At 34.6% G+C, this 14868-nt stretch overlaps 3 protein-coding genes across 4 annotated transcripts; 2 read left to right on the top strand and 1 right to left on the bottom strand.

The window, feature by feature from the left end:
- Window positions 1-2203: 2203 nt before the first annotated feature.
- On the top strand, window positions 2204-5144 carry LOC105168554 (BTB/POZ and TAZ domain-containing protein 1). Of its 2 annotated transcripts, XM_011088686.3 has the most exons (5): window positions 2207-2466; window positions 2730-2863; window positions 3129-3432; window positions 3527-3843; window positions 4671-5144. In XM_011088686.3, exons 1-5 carry the CDS (start codon window positions 2344-2346, stop codon window positions 4852-4854), a joined length of 1062 nt encoding a protein of 353 aa, XP_011086988.1. In that variant the 5' UTR covers window positions 2207-2343; the 3' UTR covers window positions 4855-5144. The 2 variants fall into 2 exon arrangements, with proteins under 2 accessions (XP_020552135.2, XP_011086988.1); XM_020696476.2 differs by lacking the exon at window positions 4671-5144 and having other exon boundaries at window positions 2204-2466; window positions 3527-3847.
- Window positions 5145-7176: 2032 nt separating this feature from the next.
- On the top strand, window positions 7177-9214 carry LOC105168555 (peptide methionine sulfoxide reductase). The gene is made up of 2 exons (XM_011088688.2): window positions 7177-7604; window positions 8633-9214. Exons 1-2 carry the CDS (start codon window positions 7269-7271, stop codon window positions 8885-8887), a joined length of 591 nt encoding a protein of 196 aa, XP_011086990.1. The 5' UTR covers window positions 7177-7268; the 3' UTR covers window positions 8888-9214.
- A 1403-nt stretch (window positions 9215-10617) lies between these two features.
- On the bottom strand, window positions 10618-14240 carry LOC105168556 (Transducin/WD40 repeat-like superfamily protein). Its single transcript, XM_011088689.3, has 5 exons — window positions 14003-14240; window positions 13750-13876; window positions 12716-12897; window positions 12387-12582; window positions 10618-11927 (listed from the first exon to the last, which is right to left on the bottom strand). Coding segments are annotated over exons 1-5 (1530 nt in total). The 5' UTR covers window positions 14005-14240; the 3' UTR covers window positions 10618-10904.
- Between the last annotated feature and the right edge of the window lie 628 nt (window positions 14241-14868).

Consider the following 14868-nt stretch of genomic DNA (forward strand, 5'->3'; position numbering starts at 1 on the left):
TCTCTCTTTAAGACCTAATTTCACCCGGTGAGTAATTGTGCCGAGAATAAAATTCTCATTTCATCTTTCCACAAAAATTATAACCACATCAATAATATTATCCCACACTGCGCTAACGGTGACAACAATTCGTCTCCAAAATATAATAACTTCAATAGTGAAAAAATAATAACACTACTAACTTGAGAAATAATAAACCAAAACGATATTTTAAAATTATCTCAAAAGAAAAGAAGCAAAAAATATCAAAATGCTTTGATATGATAAATACAGTAAATTATTATGTAATTACTTAATATACGAATAAAACCTAGTTCAAACTGAAATTTGTGGTGGCAACAGGTAGTTAATAGCCGCACCAAATAAGACATGCCCTTAGAAATTGAGGACTCCTCATACAGCACCCAAGCAACTTCCAAGAACCACCCCTGTCGCCAGTCGCCAGTCGCACCCTGTTCCATGAACTATTCCCATTATATGTTTTTTCCACTTTTTGGCCCTTTCTTGGAAACCGGAAGCCGGCTGAGGATTCGCCCCATGCTTTTGTCTAACTGCAAGAAGTAGCCCAGCCCTTGGAACATAGAAACTTGTTGGTCTCTCACCAACTGCCAGTTGCACCCCATTTCTCCTATTTCATTGTTTTTCATAATTATATAACTAGATAAGTATTATCAAAAGACTGAGTGGCTAATTCATAAATTATAATATTTCATCTTTCTGGTAAGGTATTCTTTTAAAATAAAAACGTGGGACACAAATAAAGTTAGAGAAGATAATAACTCGCAATCAAATTGAAAGCCGCACATGAGAATATATATTTTCATCATTATAAGAATATTTTGGTCGTAAAAAATTTATTTGACCTATAATAAATCAACAATAAGTCAATTTAGGGTAAACATCAATTTTCATTCAATTTTTTGTTAATTTTAATAAATTCAGTGAATTTTGTCCAACGAAATGACCTATTTGTTAGATTGAAACAAATTTTATGGATACTAAATATAATTTTTCAAACCATAGAGGGTTTACATATAATTACACCAAACGTCAGGAAAGGAAGTACGGTTATCCCTATATTTTTTTGATATTCATATATAAAATATTTATATATAATTTCTACAATAAAAAAATCGAATGGTGTTTTCTAAGGATTAGAGAGACAAGGTGATGAAGGAAAGAATGAGAACCTTAGGTGCATATATTTAAATATCCACAACCCAACAAACCCTCGGCGGATACGGAATGGGCGGTGGGTGGGCGTGAGGTACAACTAGGACAAGCACAGGGAGTAGCCGATTACGTCGGTCAGGTACAACTGCTGAAAAAACCGCGAATTTCGTCCATGTCTTTAAAGTTTTTTTTTTTTTGTTGCAAAAATCACCTAGAGGTGAGGTAGCTTTTCGGAGTTCCCGTGTCTTTAAAGTTGTGTGCAACACATTGCACATACCACTAAGGAATAATTCCATGCATAACTCTCACCTAATTTTGTTACTTATCGCTAGTGTGTCCAGCATTACTTGTATGTATATAATCAGATAAAATAATGTACATTTTAAAAATAAAAATTAATATGTGATTAACAACAAATCAAGTTATTAATATGATTGGAAATAGAGAATAGTTATTATGTTATATTCGCAGTTAAAAGATAATCTGAATCATTTGAAATATTTTCTATTTTTTTAATAATAATCCACATAGTTTTCATTAAATTTAAAATAATTCATATTTACAATTGTAATTCAATATTTAACATATGTTTTTTGAAAAACTTTTTTATTATATTTTGATTGAATCGAATCAATTATTTGACAAATATAATTATATTTATCATGTATTTGATTCTAATCGAATCAAAATTTAATTTGATCTGAACTAGAACTCTCGCCCAATTTTTTTATTTTTAAAATTAATAATTATATAATTATATTAATATTTTAATAAATAATATAAATACTCACATATTTTATAAAATTCAAATTTATAAATTTGAATTTGTTCATGAAACCTTAGTTTAGGCTGAGACATCGTCAGTCTAATTTCCTTGTCTGAAATGCCACAGCCCATAGTTGGTTAATGACCAATGTTGAGGTGCAACACGCGAGCGTGTTAAGCGCGTGTTGGCCCCGCGAAGTTGGTTCGTGTTGGGCTTTCTGAGCTGCTAATTGGCTTCATACACTGTCTATAAATGCAGGAACGCAGCTCAGTTCAATTAATCATCGGTCACAGCTCAAACACAAACGCGTTACCGGTCATTACCAAAATATTGTATTGGATTATCTTTTGCAGATCTTTGCTACAGTTGTCAATCTGTTCCGGTTGCAGAAGTTTTCCGGCGAAATGGAGCTCCATTCAACTCCTCCAGCTGACGGAGTTATTGCCGCTGCCGTCGAAATGCCTGAACCTGACGTTCATGTTGTTACTTCCAGTGGGATGCTCATTCCGGCACACTCCAAAATCCTGGTACATCTCTCTTTCTTTGAGACTCGTGAAAATTTGATAGTAGTTTCTCACGATATTGCTTTTCATTTCGCGCGTTTTCCCGTCGTGTTTTACCTCTAAAACCCTCAAACATTCATTCTTTTTGCTGTTCCAACTGTTGCTGTTGGATTTTTCATGCTTCTAGTTCGGATGCATTCATCTCGACTATGTGATCCGAAAGATGCATGAATACATCGGTTTTGTGTTTCTTCAGCTTTTTTATGTTCTCCGACAAAATTGTACAGGCTTCTGCATCGCCGGTGCTGGAGAGCATAATCGAGAGGCCGCAGAAGCGCCGAAGCTCCGACCGGAATATTCCCATACTCGGCGTCCCGTACGACGCCGTCCCCGTGTTCATCCAATTTCTTTATTCCCGCAAGTGAGTTCCTTTCACGCCACACGCGGAACCGTCAAGCATTATTTATTTTCTTTCCTTTTAATAATTTTTTAATAATATCAGCCGTCAAAATTGAATTGGTTATACACGTGTCATCTTTCTCACCGTTTCTTTCGTGATCATCATATACTTTATGTTACCAGTTGTTCTCATGGTTGGCCAGCCTAATTACATTTGCATCAGTTCCAATACAATTGGAACAAAATTCCTGTGATGTGATATGACTAAAATATCCTTCTACGTCCAGATGCACCGAGGAGCAAATGGAGAAGTTTGGAATCCATTTGCTAGCATTGGCGCATGTATACTCAGTACCACAGCTAAAGCAGAGATGTACAAGAGGATTAGCTCAAAGATTGACAGTTGACAATGTGGTGGATGTGTTTCAGCTTGCAAGATTGTGCAACGCACCTGATCTTAGGCTCAAGTGCATGAAATTGTTGTCCAACAATTTCAAGGCTGTGGCGGAGACTGAGGGATGGAAGTTCTTGCAAAACCATGATCCCTATCTTGAGCTCGAGATCTTACAATTCATCGACGAAGCTGAATCGGTATATACATCCTAACGTAAGCCCTTCCTAGGAAACTGCTAATTCCTATTGTTAGTGGAAAAAAATTCTTAATTTGATTTGTTTCGTGGGACAGAGGAGAAAGATGAGGAGGAGGCGTAGAGAGCAGCAGAGTTTGTATATACAACTGAGTGAAGCAATGGATTGTCTTGAGCATATATGCTCTGAAGGGTGCACTAGTGTCGGGCCGTCTGATATGGATCTTAGCAAGCACAAAGGCCCGTGTAGCAAGTTTTCGACCTGCCATGGCCTTCAGCTTCTGATCAAGCATTTCGGCACTTGCATGAAGCGTGTGAACGGAGGATGTCTGCGCTGTAAGAGAATGTGGCAGCTTTTTAGATTGCACTCTTCGATTTGTGGACAACCTGATGAATGCAGAGTTCCTCTGTGCAGGTAAAAGAACCTTTAATGATACTCTTGCCTCGACTTAGTTCGATCAATGTGATGATTGCCATTGTGCTATGAATCAATTGTGTGTTCATTCGTCTATGTTAGTCTCAGATATTTGTTACTAGAATAAGCTCAAATCAGAGAAAGCATTGTTATGTCCTAGTAATTATTGATTGTGTTATAGTCAATGTTTGTTCTACTTTGAAATCAAGGTTAGCGATGCTCTTTGGATCATTGGAAGCATAATTGTGCAGCTAAGACATGAATGAAACAGAATGATGCTTTTCTAAGTCCTGGAATCATGCTAGAGATATCCATATGATTTGTGTGGCAAGAAATCCTACACGATATGTCATGTCGGTCTTTGCCGACCCTAAAATGCACGAATTATGTAATTAATGAGTGTGATTGGGTTTGCTGGATCTCTGATTGATTTCATTTTCTTCTTTACTATAAAGCATGATTCAAGCTGTCTTGTAGGGTCATTTTCACTTCTTTTTTGATGGCTTAATTAGACAGATATTTCTACACTGACTAGGATGTTTGATTTTTATTGTGGAGAGAAAAGTTAAGGCAGCACAACTCTTCTATATGCTCAAATTGAATGGTCTGAATATGACATAACAGTGAGAAAACTAAGACCAACGGAATTTGTATTGTCCAAATTAAGTCATCTAAAGGAACTCAATTGATATTTGTTTCTATGACTGCAGAAAGTCTATCTGGAATTGTATTTCTTAGCTGCCCGAATATAGTTTTAGCCAGAATTGTTGATCAACTCTTAGCACATCGTTGTCGAGTACCTAAAACTCTTCACCATTTTGCCACAGACAATTCAAATTGAAGGCACAACAGGATCCAAGAGGAGGAAGTGATGAGCGGTGGAGATTGCTGGTGAGGAAGGTGGCGTCGGCCAAAGCCATGTCTTCATTGTCTCTCCCCAAGAGGAAAAGAGAAGAGGAACCAAGAATGGGCATGGACAATCGAGAAATGAGAAGCATCAAATTATATTAGTTAGCTCCAAGAATACAATGTTAGGAATAGGATTCATTATCATTCTTCTTCCCTTTTGGCCTCATAAGGAGAAGTGGAATTTGTAAATCTAGTCATTGGTGTGTTCATTAATAGCTCGTCTCTTGGTATGGTCCCTCTTTTTATTTGTGAGAGGGTAGCAATGAGAGACAGCCAAACTCATTATAAGAGCTAAAACATCTTAGAGGAGTTGCTATAGGTGATTGCTTGTGAAGCTATTGTAAATTTAATTATTAAAAATACAAGAAGTAATAGTGTTATACTACCAAAAATCCTCTTAACTACAATAAGATTTTAGGGTTTCTTTTTTACGACAGTTTAAGGCTTGGGCTGATTGATTTGCGGATTTGGTATTTAGGTAAGTCTATTTCGCCTCTTTTTGTATTTTGATAAAAGAAGGAGATTGAGAAGACTTTGAGCAGTTGGCTTCAAAGGAAGATGTACTTATTTTAGGGTTAAGTCCATTTTTAAACTTCTTTTTTGTTTTATTATTTTTAAATAGTAAGAATTTTTATTATTTTATTAAGTTTTTTAGTTACAAAGTAATCATAATGTAAAATAATATATAGTATGATTAAGAAAGAGAAGGTAATAAGATGACACATTTTTGCCTAATTTCAATCATAAATGATGCTAAATGTAGCTTCTTGCCTTCTATGTAATCTATATCTATACTATCTATAATCTATAATAATATAAAAGAAAATTGTTTATCGTACCAATTTTTTAATACTTAAAATTACCCTAAAAAAATTAATTTGAATAGTACTTTCAAAAGCTTTTTATATACTTAAAAAAATTTCTTCTTTCCTTCTCATTTCTCACACTGAAAATCTTTTTATTTTACAGAGCAGTTTTTTTTTATATGTTTGTGAATACTACGTGCGACAACAATTAATTTTATAAAAAAACCCTATTGTGATACCAATTTTTAAATATTGAAATTTATTCTTTAATTCATTCAATCTCTTCAATAAAATATGATTATGCCATTGATTAATCTTTATCCAAAAGTTCTGCTCATCTTTCTAAATTATATATAATTTATTTAGTTTTATATTTTACAATTTAAATAAAATTATTCATAATTTCACTTATTTATCTTTTTAAAAAATACAATATTCTCGAATCTTGGGACTGAAAATTAACTAGTTAAAATATAATTTAGTAGTGTTACTCCAATGTATAAAGACTAATTAAGTAAAAATTGCCTTTATTTTATGTAATTTAAATATATATGATATTAGCAAAATATTATACTCGAAAATATTTAAATAATTATAATTATCATATCTATTTATGTATGAATATTGAGAAATTATAATTATCATATCAAAATGGTAAAAAGAAAATAAAATTTATGCACCTAACCGCAATACTCGCCTAAATTCAACTCCAACTGATTTCCTTAGAGGGATAATTACAGATTTGGTCCTTATATATTGTTATTAATTTATTTCAGTTCCTAAATATATTGAAAAACTACTTTAGTCCTTTAATTTTTAAAATTTAACAGTTTTGATCCTTAAATCTAACTGATGATCATTTTGTCCTTTCAAAGAAAAAATATATAGTTCAATTATCTTTTCTCTATGCTCATGATCGGCTCAATATGCTTCCAAAAATAAAATTAAGCCTTTATAAATTCATACTTTTTTTTTACTGTCTTGTTCCCGAAATTTTCAAGTCCTCAATATTTTTTGAGTAGTGTGGTTGGAGAAAGTCCATAAAATCGAGGACTTGGAACACCTCGGGAACAAGTCGGTCAAAGAAATGTATCACTAGAAGAATTATAACATTTAACTAAGGTTATTGTCATGATTAATAACAAATAGTTGTAGCAAATAGTTATTGACCACGGTCATGCAATGGTTGTTGGCCGTGATTTTTGTGAAGGTGGCTAAAAGTCATTGCAAATGTTTTGATTATGGCTTTTAAATGTGGCAAAAAATATTTTTATGGTGGAAAATTTAGTTTTTTGTATTAATTTTGTTTAACTGTAGTTAATAGTTGTCTTTACCATGACTTTTAGCCATAGTAATTAATATTGTAGCCAATAGTAATTTTTTTCTAGTATATAAATTTATGGAGGTTTAATTTTATTTTCAAAAGCATGTTGAGCCTAACCATGAGCATAGAGAAAAGATAATTGGATTATATATCTTTTTTGAAAGGACAAAATTGTTATTAATTAGGTCTAATGATCAAAACTATTAATATTTTAAAAATTGAAGGATTAAAATAAAAATTCAACATTAAAAACGAATTAATGAGAATATATGAGGATAAAAAATGTAATTAACCCTTTCTTTCCGTTTATGCACAGCCTCAGCTTCTCAGCCCCCAACTCGGACTATAAATCTTTGACCCGAATTCCGAAACTATAACCAGCAGCAATGTCTTCCAGTGAAGGAGAGAACAAGAATCCAATCAACCCGGCTCTTGAACCCGACTCTGATGCTCCAGTTGAACCGGGTCTGGAGTTGGCCCAGTTTGCAGCCGGCTGCTTCTGGGGTGTGGAACTGAGGTTTCAGAGAGTGGAGGGCGTGGTGAAGACTGAAGTGGGCTACTCACAGGGCCATGTCGACAACCCGAATTACAAGCTGGTCTGCACCGGATCCACGAACCATGCTGAAGTGGTCCGGGTTCAGTTTGACCCGAAGGTTTGCCCGTACACCACTTTGCTTGATGTGTTCTGGGCTCGCCATGATCCCACTACTCTCAATCGCCAGGTATGTCTCTGTATGTGCATATATGTTTTTACTTTTTTCTTTAATTGTGTAATATTAGTCAATTTGGTCATTCATTTACTAAAAATTCAAATTTATTTGAATTTATTTTGTAATTGGTCAATGGAAATTTATTTACTTTTTATGTGTATTTGTTTTGCAAAATTGATTGAGTTATCTCATATCTGCTCTACTATCATCTATTTTGATTTGACGTAAAGTTATGAATTTTATGATACTTTTAGAGACGTAATGAGTCAAATCGAAGAGTTAAGTATATTTGAATTTGATTTGATATTTTAAAATATTAAGTAAATATGATTTGATCTCGAGTAATTTAAGTTTTATACGTTTATTAATTGATATCCATGTTGAATACCAGCGGAGTTTCTAGTTTTGTCGATCAAAATTATATGTTCAAGTTTGGACATGATAACGAGGAGTGTTAAGATTGAGGTTTCACAAGTAGTGTGTTTGAATCTCATACGTGTGGATGGATAGTACACTTTGTTGATTTGAAATATCGATGTATTAAATCAATTTTTTAATTTGGATGCATTGAATAAAGTAAGGAATTGAATCTTATAAAAACAAAACAAAAAAAACTGGATAATTTTGTTAGATGGTTGAGGACTCGAACCAACTTCTATCTATTAATTTTGAGTCGAATAAGGAATAGTTTGTTTTATTTTTTGCACAATCTTTTTATATAAAAAGAAAAATAGCTGTAGCAAAAAGATGGATTAATATCTGATTTTAATTTACTCTTTACATGGATTAGCTTAGACTTAATAGAAGATAATTTACGTTTTTGTGTTTTTTAATCGAAAGTTTGGTTGGTTTCTACTTCTGTCCCCAACACGGGTCAGGATATGCTTCCATGACTACAAATTGTGTAGGAAGTATTTACGATCAACTATGCAACAAAATTCTAGAAGGAATCGAATCGACAATCATCTGAACCAAAGTACTGTTGACTGATTTCTATGAAATATAATTTCTCAATCTATTTTGTATTTTTGTGTTAACAGGGAAATGATGTTGGGACACAGTACAGGTCTGGGATATACTATTACAATGAGACACAGGCTGAATTAGGTAGAGAGTCGTTGGAAGCGAAGCAGAAAGAGATCAAGGATAAGAAGATCGTGACAGAAATTCTTCCGGCCAAGACGTTCTATCGAGCAGAAGAGTATCATCAGCAGTATTTGGAGAAGGGGGGGAGGAACGGTTTGAAGCAGTCGGCTGCCAAAGGCTGCAATGACCCCATCCGCTGCTACGGCTGATGCAGCAGATAAGATATAAGGGCTGGTGTCTTGTTATTCCAAGTGTGCCTGTGTTGCTTAACAACGTTGTCGGTTGCGTGGTAATTTAAATGAACATATGAAAATCATGTTTTTATAGCTGTTGAATTTCAGTTTAAAATAAGTTGAATGTTTGGTTCTGTTTTCTGAGGAACAATCTCAAACGTTATGACAGACTTGGACATTGCAGAGAGCTGCCCAAATCCTATTGTCAACCACTGAGTGGTGTTGGCATTAGTTTCTACTTTTATGGTTGGAATATATTGAAAAGTGCTTATATTAAAATATTACATACACCCATTTTGTGTCTCTCTGCCTCCGGAGATGAATTTCTTGATTTTTAGTCATAAAAAAGAAGTTACTGAAAAGGGCAATACTACAACTGCAAGACACCCTTTTTGTGTAAGAGCAGCAACTCAGTGATGGGGATGAGATGAATGAGCATGCTTCTTCAAGATTCCTTATGCTATGATGTATACCATTTATTACGTTATTTAGTGTGTTCAAATATATTATTGAATACGTTCAAATAATTAAAATAACAAAAAAATATAATACACTATTATAATGATAAATATATTAATAAAGTTCCAACTTACAATTTTTCAATGCCCAAGTTTCTAATTATATGACTAAGCTAGGCTTATAAATGAGCAGAAAATACTCAAATTCAAACCCGTTATGGTCCTTTAAGAAACGTCCCAATGGTTTTTAGGGTTTAATTTTTTTGGATATATTAGATTCAAAATTCATTAAAGGCGTGTGTGTGAATGGGTGCGAGCATGGTAGAGGGTAAAAATGTAAAAACTAAACTCAGTGTTTATTCAAATTCAAACTCCAAATTATCTATACTATTATAAAACAAAAGGGTCTTATAGATATAAAAGTGTAGTTCTCATACCACTTACACCAAATTTTTTAAATGCCAAAAATGCCCTTTCATTAATAGAACCTATTTAACTTCCCAACTCATATTGCATTAACTATTCAATCACATCTTTAAGAAAATTAATTCCATGCAATTATTGCACCCATACTTAACTTTACTCACTTTTGTTTAATTTATTATTAATTAAATTAAAAATAACACATTAGTATTTATTTTGCTGATACGATCGCTACTATGATATATATATTGTACAAAGTTTTAATTTCTAATTTATTAACAATTAATGCATTAAATAAGCTATCAATAGCTTTTGCACGTGAGTTTGTAAAGTAACTATAAATTTTAATATACAAAAATAAATTAATTATGAGTTTTAATCAAATAAAAATATTAATACAATTATGCGCACAGATACTGCCCGCCACGATGTCTAATTACATTATATCCAAACTAATACCCATTGAAACTCCAAACTATTGCATTATATCGAGACTAAATACCCATTGAAACAAATATCTTGAGTTGAGTAAAACTCACACCTTAAAATACCTCCAAAATGCATATTTATGTGTTAATTTAAAATTATTGAATTTATTAACTTTTGATAATTTTTTGAACCAACTCAATAATTTCAAGGTGGGTTGATTTGGGAAAATATTTGTCAGAAGTTCCATTTAGAACTGTCGCAATACCTTCACATCGTCACCACATGAATTCTACTTTTAACATGGCATGATTGTAATTATTTCAGACAAACTATTTATTTGACTTAGGATCAGGACACTAAGTCAGCAGGTATAATTCTCTTTTAAAAGGGAAAAAAAAAAAAAAAAAGAAGATTTATATAACAATGGACTATACAAATATTATGTACACACCCCCAAGAACGTAGAAATTATGAACATGTTTACTAAACTGCTAATCTCAACTTCAAACTGCCCCCAGAAATCAATAAATTATAACCACATTACCTACAATACCAACCTCCGTTCACAAATCCAATCCAATGATCTTCGATGAAACTGATCCATCATTCATGCCCGTCATATCAACCAACTAGACAAAGGATGTCCGCATGATGAACAGCAGATCAGGAGAACCGATCACGAGTCAAGACCAAACACAAATGTTGCCATTCTTGTCTGAGGTAGCCAAAGGTTTCCCAAGATTACTCCACGAACAGCATAACACCGGAGAGGTGTGCTCCTTTAGAGTGCTTACTACTTTGGCATTTGTTACTGACCAGATATGTACAGACCCATCAGCCGATCCAGCAGCAACGTAACCATCATCAGGACTTATGCAAGATCTGCTCCAATTAGATGCCACTCTGTTTCCGTTGCCTCTCAGTGTGGCACAGATTTCAAGGGTACGCATATCAAATAAATTATGTAAGTTGTCCCTCCCACTCGACAAAATTACATTTCCATTTCTGGACAAGGATAGAGATGTAACAGCAAAAGAATGTGCTGCAACCTCACTCAGAAGTTTTCCCGTCTGAATATCCCATAGTCGGAGATTCCCGTCTACATGGCCAGAACAAATGGTCTGCCCATCCATGCTAAAACAAAGGGCATTGCAATTGCTGTGGAATATAAGAGTGTTTACACAGTAGCCTTTCTGCAGATCCCAGACCTTTATCGTGCGGTCATAAGCAGCACTCACAACGTTTCGATTGGACACCTTGCTGACATCCACTGCACAGACTTTATCCACATGGCCAGTGAGAGTGTGTCGCACCCGACCAGAACTTACATCCCATACATACAAATTGTTTGCACTACTGGCTGCAATAACAGATTTGTTATCATGTGTAATGCAGACATCAAGAACAGAGCCAAGACAACCATAAAGGGTGCGACTTAGTGACCCTGTGTGTGTGTCCCACATTTTAACTGTTTTGTCCTGTCCTCCGCTAACCAATTTACTGGAATTATACTCGAACAGTACAGAGGCACAGCCACCTTCATGGGCAGGGATTCTCTGTTTGCATATAGTCGGAATGGTTGACTCAACATAATACTCCGCACCTTCTTCACTTTGGCGGACTACACCATCAACTTGTTGACGGGCTAGAAGTTGTATGCTGCTTCCTTTGACACGATCAAGCATGTCCTCATAAATAGCATTTGCCTAATAAAAGAACATTACCAACAATAAGCACAATCAGAAACATTTTCACACTTATAAGATAAAAAATAAGTAGTAAAATAACAATTTTAAGAAGATAGAGTAGAAAACTCATGCCAGGTCATGAGATGGAGGATCCACTTCTAAATGCCAAAGTAACGGAAATTTCAGTGTCTTGTTATGGTTTCAAAAATAAGTCAAGGTACAATAAAATGGCAATTTTAACTTTTCTCAACTGGTATATCCATTTTTAAATGTAACTAACTAAACGACATCAAACACGATAGACCAAAAAGGCATTTAATCTTCACAATAATAAACGCTAGATGATTCTATCAAATGCCGTAACACAACTGTCCACATGCAACCCTTGTCTTGTGTCTTTGATAAGGGGCAGATGGACAATCCCATATGTTCAACTTAACCATATACCACATAAGAACAGACATTGTATAAAGATACCTCATTCAGGCGTTCGGCATCTTTCATTTTCTCTAACATCCAACGGTCGATTAGCATCTTGTTTTCGGCCTCCGCATTGTTTGCTCTAAGAACGGTTGCTTCAAGTTGTCCTTTAAGATCCTGGTGTTCGCTTATCAATAATTCTAGGGCCTTGGTCTTTTCTTCTAACTGCACAGCTAAACGGGAGCATTCATCCCTGTAAATGAGGGAGCGTTATGATAGCTTATGCAGTAACTTCTCATAGTTCCAATTCTAGACAGTTCATATATAAACAATGAAGGTTTTAAAGCCATAGAAAGAGAGGGAGGATGCATAATTAAATATAAGACCTTGCTTGACTAAGCTCATTTTGCAACTCAGATATCATGCATTCTTTCTCTTGTATTAAAGCTTTTGAAGTTCTGGATTCAGCTACTTCCACCACAAGTTGTTCTGATAGTCGAGATTGAGCTTTGTAACACTGCTGGAGCTCCACTTCAAGATTTTCAGCTTTTTCTTTCCACTCTGAGCCCTTTAACATACGCATGAGTAGGCTTAAGACAAAAGTCATGCATGACTAAATACATATTATACAGGCATGCTGTTTCCACTCTGAGCCGTTTAAAGCACAATACAAAGACATCAAGTATTTGAGAAGTAGTATACTTATGTAACTCAAAGCAAACATCAAAAACTAAATGAATACACATAGTTCATAATTAAACATGCGCCAATTCCATCATAATATTTTAAACGCACGGAAAGTTTCTCCACTATTTCATGTGATACCCATTAGTGATTGAAAACAATACTTCTAACAGATCCACCACGACAAAAGAATAAAGCACCTGAGATGATTCTTTCTTCCCAGCATGCAACAATATTGCTATAATGCTGACGTCTATCACCAGCCACAACTAAATCTTTCCATCTATTATTAGCCTATTTTCTAGTGATTAATCATGTCAGAGATTGATATATAGATGCTATGCATAGACTAATTTTTCGAGAACTGTAATCCATTATCTCAAGTAGTTTAGTTATCACACAGTAAGGGACATCGCCAAATCTATCTTATTATTACCTTCCATCTCCGTCATACAAAATCATAATTCTTTTCCATCTTACTAGAGAGAAAAGGCTGAATTAACACGCCAGTAAGTTTAATACTATCAAACTCAACATAAATCTATACCACAGAACTAGTTTCAATCTTTCTAAACCAAATTCAAGCATTCGATCAAAGCTGCAACAACTCAACCATTACATAGCTAAGTCCATCACCAAGACAATAAATTGAAACCAGAAAATAAATGGGCCAAAAACCTCTGCAGCATACTACCACAATTGATCAACTAAAATTCAAAACAACAATCCAAAAAACCTGAGACACAATCGGGCGAGAGAGAGCGATGAAAGCAGGTGAATGAGCGCCCTCTTCCAGTAAATGCCGCTTTCTCAGAGCTTTCAAAGCGTGCTTTATCGCTCCCATTGCTACATCTTCTTGCGACCTGAAAATCAAATTAACCCAAAAGAGAAAAAATCATACCCATTAAACCCAAAAGAAGCAAGAAAGTAAAAAAGTAAACATATGTAAAGATAACGAACGTCAAGTCAGCTAAGAATCCGAAAATTACATGTTGAGTAATGAGTTTTTGGGTCCCGTCTAGGGATTTGAGCAATTGAAATTGGGGGTTTTGTTTCCGAAACTTATCGATGATTGTGGTAAATGAAACAGAGGAGAATGATAAAAGAATTTGAGATTTATAGTGTGATTTGTTTCCGAATTTAATAAGCTGCAGAGTTTGCCTGAAGAAGGAAGGTGATTGAAGAACTACAGTTACTGGCTGTGATATTGCGCGGTGAAGGTTCTCCCACGAAGCGATCCGGGTACGAGAGGGGTAGGGTTAAAGTGGCGGGTCGGGTATAAAGAGTAATGTGGATCTTGTACTAGTTTTAGGATTTCAAGATTTTGAAGTCTCTTGAAATGTATTTTTTTATAATTAAGTTTCCACATATATTTGTGCTTATAATTGTTTAACATAATAGTTTTTGTAAAATAAATAATAAAGAATTTGCACATGAAAAAATTACCCATAGACCAAAATAAAAAAAATCAAATAAGATGAATATCCCCTTCAAATTTCTACTATTAAATCTTTACTTATTGTTTTTCTTGAAAATGTCCGCACATGAATCTCCTATTGTTACCCTTCTTGAAATGTCATTAGGTCTAGCGCAACAGGTTTGTTGTATACTAAATTCTGCATTGGTTGCAGACATGAAGCCACACAATGTAGGACGAGGTGTTGCCTCATCAACATGGGCACACAGTCGGCAAGTTCTAACAAAGGGTGAAGCAAGGAAGCAGCATGTGTCGGGAAGTTTGAATTTTCAAAATAGTTGGGCTGTCAACGGTAAAATGTTATCTCTCGGTTTATTCGGCCTGAACTCGCATGATTTTTAAAGGATGGTGAGAGTTCATTGTGTAGAAGCATGTCCT

Source organism: Sesamum indicum, linkage group LG8, assembly GCF_026168435.1.
Source record: "Sesamum indicum cultivar Baizhima isolate 11 linkage group LG8, ASM2616843v1, whole genome shotgun sequence".
NCBI lineage: Eukaryota > Viridiplantae > Streptophyta > Magnoliopsida > Lamiales > Pedaliaceae > Sesamum > Sesamum indicum.

Bases quoted from the DNA above. Each gene is read 5' to 3' on its own strand.
- LOC105168554 (XM_011088686.3), top strand. From the start codon at position 2,344: ATGGAGCTCCATTCAACTCCTCCAGCTGACGGAGTTATTGCCGCTGCC. The intron at 2,864-3,128 runs GTGAGTTCCTTT...TTCTACGTCCAG, and splicing joins CAATTTCTTTATTCCCGCAA to ATGCACCGAGGAGCAAATGG. The intron at 3,844-4,670 runs GTAAAAGAACCT...ATTTTGCCACAG, and splicing joins TGCAGAGTTCCTCTGTGCAG to ACAATTCAAATTGAAGGCAC.
- LOC105168555 (XM_011088688.2), top strand. From the start codon at position 7,269: ATGTCTTCCAGTGAAGGAGAGAACAAGAATCCAATCAACCCGGCTCTT. The intron at 7,605-8,632 runs GTATGTCTCTGT...TTGTGTTAACAG, and splicing joins CCACTACTCTCAATCGCCAG to GGAAATGATGTTGGGACACA.
- LOC105168556 (XM_011088689.3), bottom strand. The intron at 12,898-13,749 runs GTTTTTTGGATT...CGTATGTTAAAG, and splicing joins CTCGCCCGATTGTGTCTCAG to GGCTCAGAGTGGAAAGAAAA. The intron at 12,583-12,715 runs GTCTTATATTTA...CCTCATTTACAG, and splicing joins AATGAGCTTAGTCAAGCAAG to GGATGAATGCTCCCGTTTAG.